General features: G+C 38.0%; 1 protein-coding gene and 1 long non-coding RNA gene across 2 annotated transcripts in view; one reads left to right on the forward strand and one right to left on the reverse strand.

Moving 5' to 3' along the window:
- LOC100334521 (uncharacterized) overlaps nt 1–15018 on the reverse strand; it is a 31269-nt gene extending 16251 nt beyond the window's left edge. Inside the window, 3 exon segments of the mRNA NM_001442980.1 lie at nt 3202–3460; nt 7597–7635; nt 14834–15018. Of these exon segments, the coding sequence (NP_001429909.1) occupies nt 3202–3460; nt 7597–7635; nt 14834–14897 (362 nt within the window). The 5' untranslated portion in view covers nt 14898–15018.
- LOC147835862 (uncharacterized) lies at nt 3842–8922 on the forward strand. The gene is made up of 3 exons (XR_015495354.1): nt 3842–3930; nt 5016–5605; nt 7079–8922. It is a non-coding gene; the product is annotated as an uncharacterized LOC147835862 (long non-coding RNA).
- Nucleotides 15019–19791: the final 4773 nt, after the last annotated feature.

Genomic DNA, 19791 nt, shown 5'->3' on the forward strand with positions numbered 1-19791 from the left:
GACTAAAACAGACACTGTCTGATGCTGTCTTCCGGTAGCGTTAAAGCCATGTGTTATAGTCATGTAATAGGGGCTTGACGAATAAGAGGAGGATACGCAATGACACAAAAGCCCAATCAGGTAGCGAATCTCAGCAGCCCCGCCTCCGTTTTCAGATGTCTCCGTTTTCCCTCATCCACACTGAGACGGAGCAGCAGCGCTTCAGAATGAAAACAGCCTCTGCAGCGTTTCCAAGACGCTCCATTTTTGGCGCTCGAAAACTCCGGCGTAGTGTGGACGGATGGCGTAAACGTAGCAAAACTTACGCGTTTTCAAACTAAAACGCATTAGTGTAAACAGGGCCTGAATCACATGGCCAGCTCCTCAGAATGATTGGTCATCTTGCATTTCCCTCTATGTGTCATACCAACAAGGTATTGTCGGCCTGTAGATTTTCTTGTCATCTGGGGCTTCAGAAAGGAGGCTAAGTGAAAACTCTGAGTATTTTAAGAGAAACTCTGGGTTTTCTGTTTCAAAATGGCAGGTGTGTCAGACTGGAGAAAGCAGGGTAAGTCAAGCCTGTTTCTGAAAGAGAGGTAACTTTAACTAAGAGTCAGTTACGGTTTTCACTTACTCTGTGAACCTAACCTGGTCAGGAACAGGTTTATTCTCTAAACTCAGAGTTTCTCTTGGTCTCCACACTAGAAAGACGAAGCGGTATTTCTCGCCTTAGCCTTCCCTTTCCACCCACCTATTTTAATGATAATTTTGAAGATGGGGGCGTTTGAAGCCATAAGACGTGGAGACGCGCATGATGATTCCATCAATCGTTTTTATGCGGGTCTCCGCGTCTCATGGCTTCAAACGCCCCCACGCATTTATTGTGTGTCAGCATTGTCCTTCTGAGGCGCAAGTACATTTATTAAATAAAGAAATAATTGACGCAGCTTCTTTTACCGCAGTAAATTCTGTTTTTACTGCTGATATTTGGCGCCAGTTAATCAGAAAGTGACGAATTTTTTCTCTTCGACTCGCTGCTTTATTCCCACATCTTTTATGCGTTATTCGAGTTTTGCACATAAATTTTATTAATATATTTTGATGGAAACATAGATATTGCCTACATTTCAGTCACACACAGAACAAAGTCACGTACGAGGATGGCTTGTCCTTTTTTAAGAAATAATTAGCTTAAATTCACTGACCTTCGACATGTACTGTTACTAGATTAATGGGATTATTATTCTTTCTAAACACTATTGTTTATTTCTGCTTACCTTCTAAATGTTATGTCAACCTCTATCACTTGATCAATAAAAAGGCAGACACACAAGTGCACTGTTAAATCTATTAAAACTGATAAACGTGTATAAAAGTTTAGAAAAAAGTATAAACGTCACTCATAACATTACTTATTTTATTATACTTGAATATTGAAATACTTTAAATGTAAAATCACGCATTAACTTGAGCAGCTGTTTTCCCAGGCTAACTGTCTCTGTTTCACTGATGGCTGCTTCATTTTAAATATATACGCTCATATTCGCTATAACATTGCAAGAGCAGATCAAGTTCAGCTGGAGAAAGAAATGCTGATCTCTATTTTTAAGATGTTGCCATGGTCACTCGTAATATCTGCGCTCCATTGATAATGCCTTTTTATAGTCACAGGGCCTGTTTAAGAAAGGAGGTTAAGTGAAAACTCAGAGTATTTTAACCCTGAAATGAGAGAAACTCTGAGTTTTCCGTTTTAAAATGGCAGGTGTGTCAGACTGGAGAAAGCAGGGTAAGTCAAGCCTGTTTCTGAAAGAGAGGTAACTTTAACTCAGAGTCAGTTACTGTGGTAACTTACTCTGTGAACCTAACCTGGTCAGGAACAGGTTTATTCTCTAAACTCAGAGTTTCTCTTGGTCTCCACACTAGAAAGACGAAGCGGTATTTCTCGCCTTAGCCTTCCCTTTCCACCCACCTATTTTAATGATAATTTTGAAGATGGGGGCGTTTGAAGCCATAAGACGTGGAGACGCGCATGATGATTCTATCAATCGTTTTTATGCGGGTCTCCGCGTCTCATGGCTTCAAACGCCCCCACGCATTTATTGTGTGTCAGCATTGTCCTTCTGAGGCGCAAGTACATTTATTAAGTAAAGAAATAATTGACGCAGCTTCTTCTACCGTGGTAAATTCTGTTTTTACTGTTGATATTTGGCGCCAGTTAATCAGAAAGTGACGAATTTTTTTCTCTTTGCCTCGCTGCTTTATTCCCACATCTTTTATGCGTTATTCGAGTTTTGCACATAAATTTTATTAATATATTTTGATGGAAACATAGATATTGCCTACATTTCAGTCACACACAGAACAAAGTCACGTACAAGAATGGCTTGTTCTTTTTTAATAAATAATTAGCTTAAATTCAATGAACTTCGACTTGTACTGTTACTAGATTAATGGGATTATTATTCTTTCTAAACACTATTGTTTATTTCTGCTTACCTTCTAAATGTTATGTCAACCTCTATCACTTGATCAATAACAGAGGCAAACACACAAGTGCACTGTTAAATCTATTAAAACTGATAAACGTGTATAAAAGTTTAGAAAAAAGTATAAACGTCACTCATTACATTACTTATTTTATTATACTTGAATATTGAAATACTTTAAATGTAAAATTACGCATTAACTTGAGCAGCTGTTTTCCCAGGCTAACTGTCTCTGTTTCACTGATGGCTGCTTCTTTTTAAATATATACACTTATATTTGCTATAACATTGCATGATCACATCAAGTTCAGCTGGAGAAAGAAATGCTGATCTCTATTTTTAAGATGTAGCCATGGTCACTCGTAATATCTGCGCTCCATTGATAATGCCTTTTTATAGTCACGGTATGCGCGCTTAACTCTGAGTTGGTCTACTCAAAGTTGATTGATCCAACTCTGCTATTATAAAACTGAAAGCTCTTAGTTTTTAATCTCTCCGTAAATCAACTCAGAGCTCAAGGTTAAATTGAGTTGTTTGAACCTCCTTACTGAAACAGGCCCCTGGAGTTGCTGTTGTTCTCCAAAGACTTAGCAGTAATATAGGAAAATAGCAGTAAATCAATGCTAGACAAGTCTTTTAGCTTTTAAAGACCGTTTCATGCATTACATGTATTACACAAAGCAATGCAATTGTAAATTGCATACAATTATTTTTTTAATGTAAACATTCTTGTTACTTGGAGTTGCTGCTGCCGTTGTTCACCAGGGAGTCTCCGATGAGAATCTGGGCTCCGTCTATTAGTGCTGGACAGCAGTCGATTCTGTTAATGAACACAACTCTTCCGATGCTGAATGAATTTGGCAGTTCCAGCCTCCACCATGGGTTCGTCTCAGTTTTGGTGTGTGTGCAACTGGTGGAATAACCATCAATCGCAAAACTAGACCATGCAACATATGTAGAAGACTGTACAGCCTGTCCTCTGAGTGCAAGATTCTCTGGAAAGGGTAAAGAGGAACACAAATCACCATGCTGCACTGTTAGACTTTGCCAATGTGGTGCAGCCAAATTTGTACAACCACATTTGGTGATATAAATGTGTATATATATATATATATATATATATATATATATATATATATATATATATATATATATATATATATATATATATATATATATATTTTATAAATAGATAATACTGTTTATTCATTTAAATTAAGAATAGCATCTTTTTTAATTCAGCAAATTGTTATTTGTCATTTAGTGCAATGTCCTGCAATGGGAAAAAAATTGTGATAATGAATGAGACAGCATAGGGGGACCGGAACCTTTAATGCGGTTATTTGTTCCCGGGTGCCTATACTGACGGAACCCCTGGTTTCCGGTTAGACGTAATCTGGAGAAAGAATCGCATGGTCCTGTCTTGCTTTCGTCTCAGTGTTTTCATTCATTTTACAGGTCAGGGGTCCGTTCTTCGTACCTCGCTTAAATGATCTAAGATTATTTGGCAGATCCCGGATCTTTTAATCTTGATAACTGATCTCTCACTAATTTGGTTCTTCAAACGAGTTCGCGAATCAGATTTGAATGTCTGGATAAACTGATCTGAGATCGCTGTGTGTGTTGTAAAGGACAGATCTATCGATCCTCGAAATCATGATCAGCAATGCAACGATTGGCTGACGGCACAGCAGCGTAATGACATCATCTGATTAATATTCATTTATCCATGTGAGCAAAATTACGTCAAATTAGCAGCAAACGGTTTGTTAAATATGACACGCAATAACCTTCCACATTTGTTGTGAGCTGCAGGCTTTACACTTTCATGTGTCAAGAGTATTCATCATGTATTTCAATGCAAATCAATGTATTTAGTTCCGCATTTAGAAAAGATTTTCTTTATCACAGTAGCCGTTTTTTAATCGGTGTAAAGAATAACTGGATGTTTACAAAAGCATTTTCATATTGGTAAAGGCGTCTGCAACTTTTGTGAAGCATCAAATCACTGGCATATTAACTGTCAAAACATGTTTATGACTGCATAAATGTATTGTTGCTTTAAAAAAGTCACATATTGTGCATGTCTATTATACACAATTTGTACTAAAGCGATCTAAAAAGTTCATATCAATAAGCTTTCTCTTTGCACCACCAGGTGGCAATCTTTGTAGCCTACTTTTATTTCGAGGGTGCAGATTGCATACGTTTTATTAAAATGTATAACTTAATTTATTTTATTAATGACTATAACTTTATTTATATAGTTTAAAAATATGTACCATTTCCCTAAGTTTATATAACTACTACTGTAAGAAAATATCAGAATTCGGAACATACTTTCTGTATTATCTTTGCTTGATCTGAGCCGATCTAATCCTGTTTATATGAATTGAACCTGCTCCCGATCAGGTTTGACTTAGCAGAACTGTTGCTACGACAACAACTCTCGGATCAGCTTTGAAGAACGAAACAATCCTGGATCGTGTCAAATCGTCAATATCCAAATCCAGCTAACTGAGTAATCCACGTACGAAGAACGGACCCCAGTACTGTGTTTAAACTGTCAAAGCATAAAGTTTTAGACGTTGTGTAACGATTATATTTGTTGGAAACTGTACAGTGAAGATTCTGAGAACTTTTGGATAGGTTAAAGTTGAAAACACTTTAGGTAATGGTGTGAGGTCGGGCTATTATCATGAGAGTTTGTTGGCGCCCAGTCATTTAGTCCGTCTGTAGTGTAAATTAAATTTAAACACTTTATCTTTTGCTTGAAAGCAACACAGATCGCTCCAGTTGATGCTTAAAGTCTCCCAATATGTGTTTACATGTCCAGTGAGCTGTTTTAGAGCAGAGTGAATTCATAATAGTGTGTTAAGGAAGCATATGAGAGTTTTATAAATAAGTATATGCTATTCTGTTTACAGTTTTGATAATATTATTACTACTAATAGCTTTATTTCTTCAGTGTTATTTCATAAGGTCTGTTAAAGTTTCTGTACACTTTCAAATGCAATGTCCCAGTTTAAGCAAGCTAATTTCTAGCACATACAGTGTATTTTGAGTGTTAAACAATACTTTTGATTAATTTAAATGTGTGATAGTACTATATCTCAGGGAAATTAATGCAATATTGCACTGTTACTTGTAACTAGTAGGATATCTACTCTGATTTGAGTGAATTTGCAGCAGGAAGATTTTATTTATCTGATTGGTGAAGCTAATTCATGTAAATGCACGTTATTTGTGTTTAATACACAGTAAATATGCTAGACAGAGAATGCATTTATTGTAAGAAATGTGTTTGAGTTTAAATGATTTAATAGACGTAATCTGGAGAAAGAATCGCGTGGCCCTGTCTTGCTTTCGTCTAAGTGTTTTCATTCATGGTTACATTCTTTAATAGTATACCTAATTCCACTTGGTCTGATTCTACAACATCACAGTCTTAACTATCATCTTTATGCTGATGATATTCAACTTTACTCTGTATGTACTCCAACTGCATCCGCCCAAATTGAAAACATCTCTGCTTGCGTGAATGATATTAATGATTGGCTCACCTCAAATTCACTAAAACTTAATATGGACAAAACTGAGATAATTTTTATTGGCACCCCAGCACTTACCAGCAATATTCCCACCAGTTATTCCTGTTAGATTGCTGGCTTGCACATTAAAACATCTACTTCTGTAAAAAAATTTAGGTGTAATCTTTGACTCCACACTCTCTTTTCAGTCACACATTAAATCTGTCACTAAATCTGCATTCTTTCACTTACGTCGCATTTCACAACTGCGTCCCTTCATCAGTAGCAAGGAGGCTGAGACTGTCATCCATGCATTTGTCTCCTCACGCATCGACTACTGTAATGCTCTTTTCATTGGCCTGCCTGCCAGCCTCATCTCCAGATTACAGTATATTCAAAACTCTGCAGCTAGAATACTCACTCATACCAAACGTTCGGCTCACATAACCCCAATCTTGTATGATCTTCATTGGCTCCCGGTTGCATACCGGATTAAATTCAAAATTCTCCTCCTTGCATTTAGATCCTTAAATAACCTTGCACCCTCCTATCTCTGCAACATGCTTGTCCCCTACACCCCAACTCGCTCTTTACGGTCTGCTGACTCTGGCCTTCTTGCTGTCCCTCGGTACCGCCTCTCTTCTATGGGGGGCAGATCATTTAGTGTTATTGCACCCAAACTCTGGAACTCTCTACCACACTCACTCCGCTCTGCTAATAATATCTCTGAATTCAAATCCTTACTTAAGACTCACTTATTTTCTGAATGCTTTGCATCTGATCTACCAAACTGACCACTTAATCTGATCCACCACTATCCTGCTCATATGTCTCTTAGGTTTCGATTGTGTTATTCATGTTTGTTATATTTGACCTCATGTATGTTTGTTTATCTTTTTGTTGCATTCCTTGTAAAGTGTCCTTGAGCTCTGGAAAGGCGCTATATAAATAAAAATTATTATTATTATTATTATTCATTTTACAGATCACAATTCTTTTTGTTATTGCTGCCACCGCGCCTGGGGGCTGTAACACCAACGCAGCAGCAGTGCACTCTTTACAGTTCACTACTGTAATATGCAGTGCATTGTGGGACATTTGAAAATGTTTACAGAAACTTACTGCATATTAGGCATTCTACTGTAATCAAGGTAAACAAAAACTGCTACTGTAGCTGAAGACCAAAATGAGACGTGAAATGTTAATGAAAACAAATACTTGATTAGAACTGATTACACTCAATAGTAAATACTTAAAACAAGGGTTGTGCAGTGCTACTGTAAAATGATCATTATTATTGTCATACTGTAAAACTCAAATGCAGTAAAGGGCATAAAAAGAAGGTAAGTAAGGGTATTTTACTGTGAAAAATCTCAGTAGAGGGCTGCTACTGTAAAACACATTACAGGTTAGGAACTGCAACGGGTCAGTTGTGGTAAATTGCAGCACTGGCAGTAAGTTACCGCAAATATTCAATAAAACACAACAAGAGCATTTGATACCGTCAGAAGACTATTTGGTATTTACAGTCCATTGGTGTCATTAGAGAACAAGCCCATCTGAAAATATAGTCAAGTACAGAGTAAAGAAACCATGCATACCTGGTATGTAACCTGTGCTGCTGTGAGTTGGAGTGATGCCTGTTGCAGAAATAAAAAAGCAAATAGTTCAATATCTTGAATAATTCCACAGAATAAAAAAATACACGCACATACACAGACAAAAGTTAACAAACTGTTACAAAATACGGTATATGCCAAAGCATGCTAACAGGACTTTGAATTGCAAGTAAGCTGGGTTAACCGCTTCCTGTGAACTGTATGCCAATACAAAACTGGCACGTTGAAGGTCTGCTTTCTTTCAAAATCAGGCTGAGTGATATCCGATATAAAGTGGGTCTTAGATTGTACAATAAGCACTGCATTAAATGACATTTCCTGCGCCAAGTCTTTATAAAATGAGCATTTATGTTACCCCAGTATATTCAATAGAGCTTCAGCGCTAGCCTGCCGATTCTGACAGGCGTGTGCGAGTAAACGGCTTTTTGTCTTGTTTCACGCTTGAGCAACTAAATGAATGCCCAAGTCTGTTTAACGGATTGAACTTTGCTCACATTACAACATCAATGCTGTAAAAGGAACCGTATAGATGGAAAACAAAACTGACAAAGTCACCGGAAGTTTATCAGTATGTGAAACACACTAGCTGGGTATATACCCTATCTGCTTATGTTTTTAGCATACTGTGAAGATTTTATTCTCTCTGTATGAAGTATTTTCTAAGTGTAAAGCAGTTAATTTTCTCTTCACAAAATGTATGTAGTGTTTGCAGCAAACATGCCAGCCTGTGTTAAAAATACAGTGATATGTCTGTGTAAGATGAGTATGCCTGCACAGGAGCAACACTAGGAGAAGGCTGAGTGACTGATGTGTAGAATAACTGAATATGTAAAGCACTGATCATATATGTTAAATACTTCTATAAAGCTATATGTGTTAGAAGTTAGAATGAGTAACATATTATCAAGTTGTTATCCTATCATAACAATGTATGCCAACACTTGGTTCCTTTGCATAAGTTGCATCTATATTTTGCTGACATAGACCTGTAACATCTCTGTTGACATGAGCTAGTGGGCTGAGAGCCAAGAATAGCAGGACCCCTTAGACTAGAAACCTATTCAAAAATGGTCAAAAGTTAAAAAGAGACACATAGGGGTGTGTCAAAAACATAAATAAAGGGGAAGGAGCAGGAGAGACTTTAGAAGGTGTCCAGGAGAGACTTCAGAATGCTCTGGGGTCTGCTCTGCTCTTTCTCGGCTTTATTATGGAGAATAAAGTCTATTTTCTGATATTCAAAACCTCCGGTCTGATCATTTGTAATTGATGAGACGTCAAAATTTACGACAACTGCAAAAAAAAAAAAAAGAGTTTAGCTGCGTCCCAAATGGCACACTATACACTATGCACTCATGCACTATGTACTTATGCACTTACACACTCAACAGGATAGTATATGTATGTAGTGTCGTCCCAAATGGCACACAAATGTGTTTTTACTAAGCGGAAATTCAAACCGTTTCCCTGATGACGTTTGACGGTTGCCAAATCAGTGAAATAAACGACCGAATTATCAGATAATACCTGCCGTGAGTATTGCCGCATTCACCATCGGGAGGCGTTAAAATCACTCTCGTAGGAGAATTTTGCTTTCACCATCCAAAATAAATAAAAGTTATTCAACATGTGCGTCTGATAGCTCCGCCCCTTCCGCTACGTAAGCAAATCTGCGGTCGTTGAGTGCGTGAAGTGTCCATCATTACACACTTCATTTTAGAGGCTGAATGAGTGCATCATCCGGGTAATTAAAGTGCTCTTATTATTTTTAGTGTTTTCAGTGTGAACACACTACTTACACTATTTATACTACAAAATGGCGTAGAATAGTGCATAAGTATGCGATTTGGGACGCAGCTCTTATATTGTTTCTACTCCAAATATCTGAAAATCTTACCCCATTGCCTGATTATTTTGCTTGTTTTGAGGAAAAACTAAATTAGTTTTAATGTGTATTTATATAGCGCATTTATCGTGTATGGTCATTAGAGGTGTGAACCTACACTGGTCTCACGGTTCAGTTCGGTTACGATTATCATGCCATCGATTTGGTTCAATTCGATATCTCGGTGCATCACGGTGCATTGACAATGCTTTCCATACACAGTGTTATATTTGTTTTAGGGGGGACTATAACAAGCTGTCTGTATAAACACACCCGCATACACACATATAGACACACAGCACCACACATTCTCACATTCACACACATACACAAACATAGAAAGCACTAAACAAACACACGCTTGCTCGCTTGTTTGCTCGGGAGCAACATTGTGAGACTGCCCACTCTTGTTGAAATTACGCTAGAGTTACCGACCGCTCCCACGCTTTATTCTGAATTTTTTTCCCGCGCCACATAAAATCTGGTCTGGTCCTGCGACAATGAGGTATCTCTGTAACAGCCGAGAGGATAAGAGAGGGGGGAGAAATTCACGCCAGCAGGTGAAATGGGCCACCGAGAGAGAGAAATTGAGTTCACTTTCATCCCTCAATCGCAGAGAAATAGGGGCTTCTGCTGTAAGTGTCAGTGAAAGACTGTCCATAGAACACACACACGCAGTGAAATTGTGCACCGTTTCTGTATTTTAAGGAGTTGGCGCCTGGAGTGTTGTAAATACCAGCTCACTTCCCTTGCGACAGAGCGCATACGAGATAAATAACGTCAGTACATAATAACCGGTTATGATTATTACTGAACCGATACCGAGTTGTCCACGTCTGCATCGCGGTGCACCAAAGAAACAATTCATTTTGACACCCCTAATGGCCATACACCGAAAGCACTACACAATCCACACCAACACCAGTGTGCAGCATTCACTTCACAGCCACAGAACAACGGCGCCAGTGCGCTCACCACACACCAGTGGAGTGGAGAGACAGTGGTAGAGCCAATTCAGTGGATGGGGATGGAGGGAGTTTGGCCAGGACACTGGGGTTCCACCCCTACTCTTTACCAGAACTGCATTGAGATTGTTAATGAGCACAGAGAGTCAGGACCTTGCATTAACATCTCATTCAAAAGACGGCGCATACTGATAGTTTAGTGTCCTCTTCATGATTTACCCATCAGATGACTCCTAACTCACTATAAATAGAGCTTTTTACAACCGTTGTCTTTGCCTTAAAGAATGCCCCCTTCCACCACTAGCCCTCCACTTTTCCCTTTGTAGGGCGGCACGGTGGCCCAGTGGTTAACACTGTTGCCTCAAAGCAAGAACATCACTGGTACAAATCCTTAACAAGCCAGTTGTCATTCTGTGCAGAGTTTACACATGCTTCCCATGCTCATGTGGGTTCGCCCCAGGTTCTCCAGTTTCCTCCCACAGTCCAAAAACATGTGTCATAAGTCAATTGATTAATCTAAATGAACACTATAGTCGAGCTCTTAACCAGCAGTATATCCAACACAATCTCACGGCAATTCGTAACTTTTTCATTTAGTGGCTAATTTGTACAAATTCATTCGATCTAATTCGTACATTTTAGTACGATTTGCATATCCCCCAATGACGGTTGGGTTTAGGGGTGGGGTTAGGTGCCACGCCTCCTTTTTAAAATTGTACATTGTCTTACGACTGAACTCGTACGAATTAGCCACTAAACTGCCAAAACGTAAAATAATTACGTTTTCTCATGAGATCAGGCTGGTATATCTCCACATAGCAATTATAATCTGCTGTCAGCTCTCAACCAAGGGGGAAGTTTTTGAGATACCCGAGTTCAAACTCCCGGGATATACACTATGTGGTGAGATTTGTAATGATAAGCAATTGGGCTGTTTGCTCAACAGAAGTTTAAACACAGCCACTCGGAAGCACAGAATATGCACTCACTCACCGAACGGTTTATAATCTAATTAATATATATTAAACCTCTTTAACAGTATTAAATGCAGATGCTGAATCACTCATATGTGTTTAGTTCTGGAGTTTAGTTTCAGACGGTTCATTCTATTTTCCAGATCTGAGGTGAACTAGCTGAAAATCTTTTCCTATGCCTTACCGACATTAAGACCTGGATGACAAATAACTCTCTGCAACTAAATGAGAATCCAACAGAAGTGTTAATTTTAGGTCCTGCTGCTACCAACAATTCAATTAAAACTCAGCTAGGAGCCCTAAATGACCATCTGCACAATCACGCCAAAAACCTCGGAGTTATCTTTGATCCACTCTTGCAGTTTGACAAACATGTGAATGCGGTTGTGAAGAGCAGCTTTTTTCAGCTTAGATTGGTGGCAAAAGTTAAACCCTTTCTTTCTAAAAAAAAGATTTAGAAATCGTAACCCATGCTTTAATCTCCTCTCGGTTAGACTACTGCAACTCTTTGTACATTGGCCTACCTCAGTCAACACTCTCTCGGCTCTCCTCGTCTCATTGCACTGGCTACCTATAAAATACAGAGTTGATTTAAAAATTCTTCTTTTCACTTATAAAGCTTTGCACAATTCTGCCCCGGCCTATGTCAGCGAGCTTATTAGGCCATATACAGCTTGTAGACTCTTAAGATCCCATGACCAGTTTCTTTTGTCTGTCCCTCGGTCTCGCTAAAGTCAAAAGGTGATCGAGCTTTCAGTGTTGCGGCCCCAACGCTCTGGAACAGCCTCCCTCTGAACATCAGAATCTCTCCTTCTTTGGATGCTTTTAAATCTAATTTAAAGACTTATTTTTACTCTCTTGCCTTTGACTGATGCATGCATGTTATTTTTTATTATTTATATTTTAGTATTACTTTAAAATATATTTCATTGTATTTTTAATACCAGTTATTTTTAGTTTTATTGTCTAGTTTATTTGATTGTAAAGCACTTTGGATCAACTACGGTTGTGTAAAATTATGCTCTATAAATAAAATAAAGCACATGAGCTGTACCTGAGGTGATCAATGTCAGTTTTACTGTCGTTCACCTGTGAGAAATAGAAACCGTTTCTGATATATCAATTTGAGGTGTTGGTTAGGACAAAAACGGCTTTTACGATGGAAAATATTTCTTCTGTCTCTTGCCATTGCGTTTATTTAGAACACGACTTAGCCTTTAGACGCACTCCTCAATCTGGCAACCTGCGCTTGCATTTGTTTTGATCCAGGAATGCAATACCTAGTTTAACCACTGGGTGTGAAACTTACAGCATCTTTAAATTTTGCTCAATGAGAGAGAAAAATCAGTTTGTGGTTGTGTGAATGTTTAAAATGAAGGTCAACTCATGCAAAGGAATAATTTGCTTAAAACCTTATTTGTAAAGGAGATTATCATTAAACAAAAGCGTCACGCACAGAGGATTAAGGGTAAAGTATTACAACAAAAATGTTAAAGGGGCCTATTATGCCCCTTGTTGCAAGATGCAAAATAATTCAATTCAATTCAATTCAGCTTTATTTGTATAGCGCTTTTACAATGTAGATTGTGTCAAAGCAGCTTCACATAAATGGTCATGGTAACTGGATCAGGGTAGTTCAGTTTTTACTGCTTAAGTTCAGTTCAGTTTAGCTCAGTTCAGTGTGGTTTAAAGTCATTACTGAGAGTCCAAACACTAAAGAGCAAATCCATCGATGTGTAGCTCTACAGATCCTGAACCATGCAAGCCAGAGGCGACAGCGGAGAGAGAAAAAAAAACTTGAGCAATAGGAGAGTGAAGAAAAAAAACCTTGAGAGAACCAGACTCGGTTGGACCATTTAAATTTTAAATTAGAAATAAGTTTCTAATGTCCCTAGATCATGTGTGAGATGTTTAAACTCAAAATACCACACTAATAATGTTTTACAACTCTCTGAAACTAAAACTTTTGAATGAAATTTTTCGAGTGAGATGCTAATGGTCTAATGCAGGGGTGTCCAAACTCGGTGCTGAGAGCCGGTGTCCTGGATATTTTAGTTCCAACCCCAATTAAACACCTGAACCAGCTTATCAAACTCTTTTTAGGTGTAATAGAAACTTCCAAGGAGGTGTGTTGAAGGAAGTTGGAGCTAAACTATGCAGGATACTGTCCCTCCAGGACCGAGTTTGGACACCCCTGGTCTAATCTGACACAATGGTCTATGCTATTGATTCAACAATCCATACTTAGAAAATCCATTTTTGTGAAAAACTCCAGTTTAACTTCAGGCGAGTCATAAAATGAGCCTGTTTACAGGAGAATAGCTGCGTGTTCCTTTAATAAAAATGACTGGTTCTGTAAATTAGACATATTATTTCATAATATAGTCATATCAACAGTGGTGGAAAGAGTACTGAAAAGTCATACTTAAGTAAAAGTATGATGTACAAATGTAGTGCAAGTAGAGTTAAAGTATCTGTTGTAAATAATATTCAAACCATGAGTGAAAAGTAGACCTTTCAAAAGTACTCAAGAGTAGTGAGTGTTACGCTGTATAAAGCTGATGCATTTACATGTAATTTGTGGATGTGTGCAAACGTAACATTCTGTAGTGCATTTAGTTATTGCCCAGCAGACACACAATGCTACAAGACGTTAATATTAGGTTAGATTTAGGTCGTGACGTAAGGGAACCAAAATTCAATGTGTATCCAGCATCTAAGGACGTTGTTTTGATGTACAATAACGACGTCAAATGGCGTTGATATTTGGTTGAATTAAAAAGTGACTAAAATCCAACATCTTAAACCAGCGTGTCATCATATTGACGTTAAATACTGACATTTATTCGTCAGGTATGGCAACTAAAAAAAAACTTCTGAAATATGTCATCGTGGTAACATCCACACAACGTCAAGCTGTATCAAAGCTGTGTTTGGACTTGTGGAGGAAACCGGAGCATCCGGAGAAAACCCACACCAACACGGAGAGAACATGCAAACTCCACACAGAAACACCAACTAACTAAGCCGATACTAACGAACCAGGGACCTTCTTGCCGTGAGGCGATTGTGCTACCCACTGCGCCATCGTTACGCCAAAAAATATCAACCAATATTAGAAATTTTAAAGTAAAGGCAAATTTTGTATCGCTGGAATAGAGTAGCAATATGATATGGTATATTGATGAGAGATCAGATTTATTGCAAAAGATGTACTATTATTTTACGAGACAGAAACTTAATTGTGTATTAGATTAAATTATTATTTATATTGAAAAATACTTTGTTATATTAACCACTCCCCATAGTTGTGCCTTTTGAGAGAACACTTATTTATTTATTTCATTATTATTAAAAAAAAAAAATAATTAGATGAAATTAGCATGAGAGATACTCACCAAGAAATAAATGCAGAAAACCAAACATCCACTTCATCTCGTTTAACAGCCGGACCACAACCATAGATGAACGAAGATCACTTTAACTGATAACTTTAACTTTCAATTAGTCTTTATATCTTGATGTAGTAAAGACACAAATCTTTGTTTACTCTTTCTCTTAGCCTAAATTAAAGTCTTCTGTCTTCTTCTCTGTCGTCCTCACAGTTTTTATCTTTTAATCTTTTAGCCCGCCCCCTTATATCAGCTCTATTTTGATTGGCTGTTGGTGTGTTTTCACTCAAGCCTGTTTATATATATATTTTCTGTATTGTTGTGAACATCAAATATACATCATGTACAATATACATCCCTTATAAAGTAATATATAAATCAAGTTCATTTATATGAGAGTGATTTCAAGGGCTGAGATTGGTCCTGCCAAACCTCTTAAAGAGCTGAAGATAAATTAGCCAGTCTCACCCTTTAGGGCATTTATGCAAATATGGATAGACCCAGATCTATTAGTCTATTTCAGATGCAAAAGTGCTCATTTGAAAAGCAAAATGTGTTGTGAGTCTAATATAAAAGTTTGTATACTTAGAAGTGCATCAGTGGTCATCTGTTCATCTATTTTTAGGATATAACATTAGATTAGATATTAGATTGGGATTAAAAATGTCCTGGTTATGACTGTAAACCACATTCCCCAACAGAGGGAGACATTGTGTGGTCTGAAGAGTAAGAAAACAGGCCAATGAATGCCTATGAACTGGCAAACTGCAGAGTATATAGCGGCACCTGAAGGAGAGCAAGTCAGACCAAATGCCTCTGTCAATCATTACTGTAGGCAATGATCTTGTCTAAGTAAGCTGCAGCATATGCTGAATGACAGGCAAGTATTTTGACCATTAGGCTCTGAAACATTGCCGGAGCCCTGAACATCCAGAATGGAAGCCTCACGAACTAGTGTAATCCAAACGGCGTTGTGAAGGCACTTTTCTCTCGAGATGTAGGAGTTAAGGGAAACTGCCAATATCCCTTTGTTAAATCCAATGTCGTGTAATATCAAACCACGGCATTGGATATGCATCAAGTTTTGATACGGCATTCAGTTTGCGATAATCCACCGAAAACCGGACCATGCCTGTCTGGCCCAATCACTGTGTGATTCTTCTACTACCCCCATCTCCAGCATTGTTCTTAATTCTTCCTGGATCACTTTTTTGTGTGTTCAGGCAAGCGTTGCAGTCGAGTCCAAACGACCATGCCTGGTTCGGTCTCAAAATGGTGCTGAATCATATTAGTATGACCAGGCAGGGGTGAGAACACTTCTCCAAATTCATGTTGTAGGAGCCGGACATCAGCAAACTGGGAGGGCAAGAGATGTTCACCTCCTGTGACTAGAGTGCCTCCTGTAAACCACATTTAGAGACTCAGCTGCTGTGGCGATAGAGACACAGTGAATGAACAGTGACACCAACGGCACCGACTTTCAATGTCCTTACTAACCAGAATATGGTAATAATTTAGATACTATAGGGGGCTGTAAAAGTCTTTTACCTATCTGAATAGGTATAGACAAGGGATTTTAGAAATTCAACAGTACATAGGTTAAGAGTGCCAGTCTCGATGAGGAAGGACACTGCAGAGGCCACCTGCCATCCAAGGAATGAGTGGGGCTGCTTGAGAAATCACATACTTCCAAACTGTATAGCACACATGTAAAAACAGTATGTGAGAAGTACCTGAATGGCCTACTACTTACTGCAAGAATCTGAGATGCGCATCTGATGCATGCTGCGCTATCCCATGATGGACCACTAGAGAACTAATGAATTCCATTCATACTACTCACATTTATACTGTATAGAACACACTTTTCTAATGGTCGAGTTGTAAGTTCAAAATCAGATGAAGTACCTACTGAGTAGTAGACAATTTCGGATGCAGCCCTCATGACAAAGTAAGCATATGGGCTATCTCTATCCAGAGGGAGCACTCATATGATAAGCTGGTTAGCGAGTAGGGAAGATGTGGGTTCGCCTAAGAAGGGGGAACTCACCGTTGCTAAGTGATGCATATGGGATCACCGACTGTGATCTCACATAGCTGCACCTGAGAGGAGCTGAGCTCTGCCAACTCATAGACGTTGATTGGCCTATTTTATTACTCTTCAGAGTGATTGGTTATCTTTTGAGTCCCCCAAAATGTGTCATCCTGACAATGTGGGTTGACATTGGAGTTCCCAATCTGAAGCGGAGCCGCAGTTACAATTGCTGAATAATATTAAAAGGTTTTAATATATTTATAATCGTTGAAGGCCCCAATAGTAATAGAAATTTATTACAGCTCATTTTTAAAATGCTACAGTAGTAGAGGCTACATGTAGAAGTGTCATTGAAATTCATCTTATCAATCTTTTTTCATCTCACTTCCCATGATCTGATTATTGCTACACTCTCAGAAATAAAGATACGGGAGCTGTCACTGGGGTGGTACCTTTTCAAAAGGTGCACATTTGTACCTAAAAGGTCCATATTAATACCTCTAGGGCAGAGGTTCCCAAACTTTTTAGCTTGCGACCCCCAAAATCCTCTGAGGTGGTTATATATACAGAAACCTTTCATGCAATAGCGCACACACACCAATAGACCCAAGTTTATTCTTAGTTTAATCTTTTTTTAATGTAAATCAGAGCTGTAAATGTGCCAGAAAGTTTAACCTGATGTTATAAAATCAATCTGCTGCATCTGACGCCATTGACGTCCTTAAAAGGATGTAATTACCCCAGGGGTCGCAATCCAATAGAACTAGTAACTATAAGCTACTGTAGTAACTATATAGTATATATTAACTATAAACAACATTTTTTCTCTTCAGTAGTTTATTAATAAAATATGGTAATTCTTATGGTTTAATATAAATAAATAGATTTTTGGAAATCACCAGGCGACCCCCCTTTATTGTCTCGCGACCCCCACTTTGAGAACCACTGCTTAGGGTACATATTAGTATCTAAAACGTACAAAAGTGTTTCTCTTAAAATTTGTAGGTACTAGTATATACTTTTGAGGTACCAATATGGACCCTTCAAGTACAAATGTGCACCTTTCGAAAAGGTACCACCCCAGGGACAGCTCCTGTATTTTTATTTCTGAGAGTGTACAGTGCATTGACACCCCTCCAAATGTCGTCCAGGTGGAATTGTGACAGATTTTCTTGGTTGTATTAATTAGATATTTTAAAGAGGGTTAAACTGGTGCTTGTAAATAAATATAATGAATAAATATAATGAATAAATTATTAATTAATTATATATAAATATAATATAATTTTAAATTATGTTAAATCAGGCTATTATTATTATTATTATTATTATTATTATTATTATTATTATTATTATTATTATTATTCAGTCAGAACATGATGCCAAACCGTCAACAGCATAAATATATATGACTATATATATGACATAAATATGGATATGATATTCACTTATTGTCATGATGATTCATTTTACCCCTCTATGTGATGGCCTAATTAATGTTATACTGTTTTCAGTACCACATTTATCACACAAAAGCTTATTTTTTTATTATCACACCAAGTTTTTGAAACATAAGCACATTTTTATTAAAGTTCTTTTGCAAAAAAAAGGCAAAAAAAATTATAATAATAAATTAAGCAGCTAAATAATATGTTGAATTATGATAAATTAAGATCGTAAAGCTATTTGCAGTAAATACAAATATAATGTGACGAGTCTCTTAGATCAACCCACTGATCAGCTGAAGCGGGAAGGACAGAGATTCATCTGCGCAATTGGGAACACCTGATTTAAAAAAAAAAAGCAATGTTTGCTTGGAGGAAGCTGTCCTTTTGCTCCTGTTTGTTTTGGTTTGTTTCTTTGTAGCTTTGGTTAATCTTTGATTTGGCTTACCTAAATTGAGCACTTGATTATTCTTTAATGTTTAAATAAACACTTTTTGGTACCAAACCATCCGGTGTATGTCCTCCCTTTAATCTTGTCATTGCCTTTGAGCCGGGTTGTGACAATAATATATAAAAAACCACAAATAACACTGAACCTTGAGGTATAAAATATTACAATTTATAAGTTCATTGAAAGTTCATTCATTCATTCATTCATTCATGCATGTCAATCCAATGATCATAGATCACAGATTTACCAAAGCTTTATAGGAATATTTTTGGGATTTCCCAAGTTTGTCTCGCACAACCAAATCCTGTCTGATATCGCACAGTGTGATCAGGGCTTCATTTATCTGCTCCTTTAGCCCCACCCCCTAAATTCTCACTGCCGATTGGCTGTTGTTGTTTTATTTACAGCACATTTTACTAAATAAATGCGATTCATAATTTAAAATGAATGGTTTACGATCCTGAAACTGGGCCTGAAGCCGCACTGTAAGAGACGTCTATGCAAATGTGGTAAGTGTTTTTCTGCCGGCCCATTTCAGATGCAAAAGGCCCTCATTTGTGAAGCAAACTGTGTCGTGCCCCTTATTTAGTTGCAGACATTTATAGTACATATACTGTGATGTGGTCGGTTTTTAAGTTTTTTTATCACAGCTGACTAATGATTTATGGAAGAACGAGCTGAGCTTGGCCGTACTTAAGGTGACTGGATAGGCATGTTTTCCTCATTCTTTTTTTTGTTGAAGCTCCATCAATTTGTCATCAAGCATGACATTAAAAACCAGGTCAAAGATGCTAATCGACTTGACGTCAGTAAATTGACGGAGGGGGGTGGGGGGGTTGTTGTCGCGCGCATTCTGATTAGCGCTGTTGTCGTGCGTGTACTGTAAAGCTGGGGGGGGGGGGGGGGGTCGCAGGGGCACTTTTGATCATTTTGGAAGGGCACTTTCTATCCAAGACTAAAAAGGGCATGTGAGGGCAGGTTGAGCCCCATGTGTGCACGTGCCTGATCGACACAAAAAAATAGTGTCATTTAA

This window comes from Danio rerio, chromosome 7 (genome assembly GCF_052040795.2).
Source record: "Danio rerio strain M-AB ecotype USA chromosome 7, GRCz13ab, whole genome shotgun sequence".
NCBI lineage: Eukaryota > Metazoa > Chordata > Actinopteri > Cypriniformes > Danionidae > Danio > Danio rerio.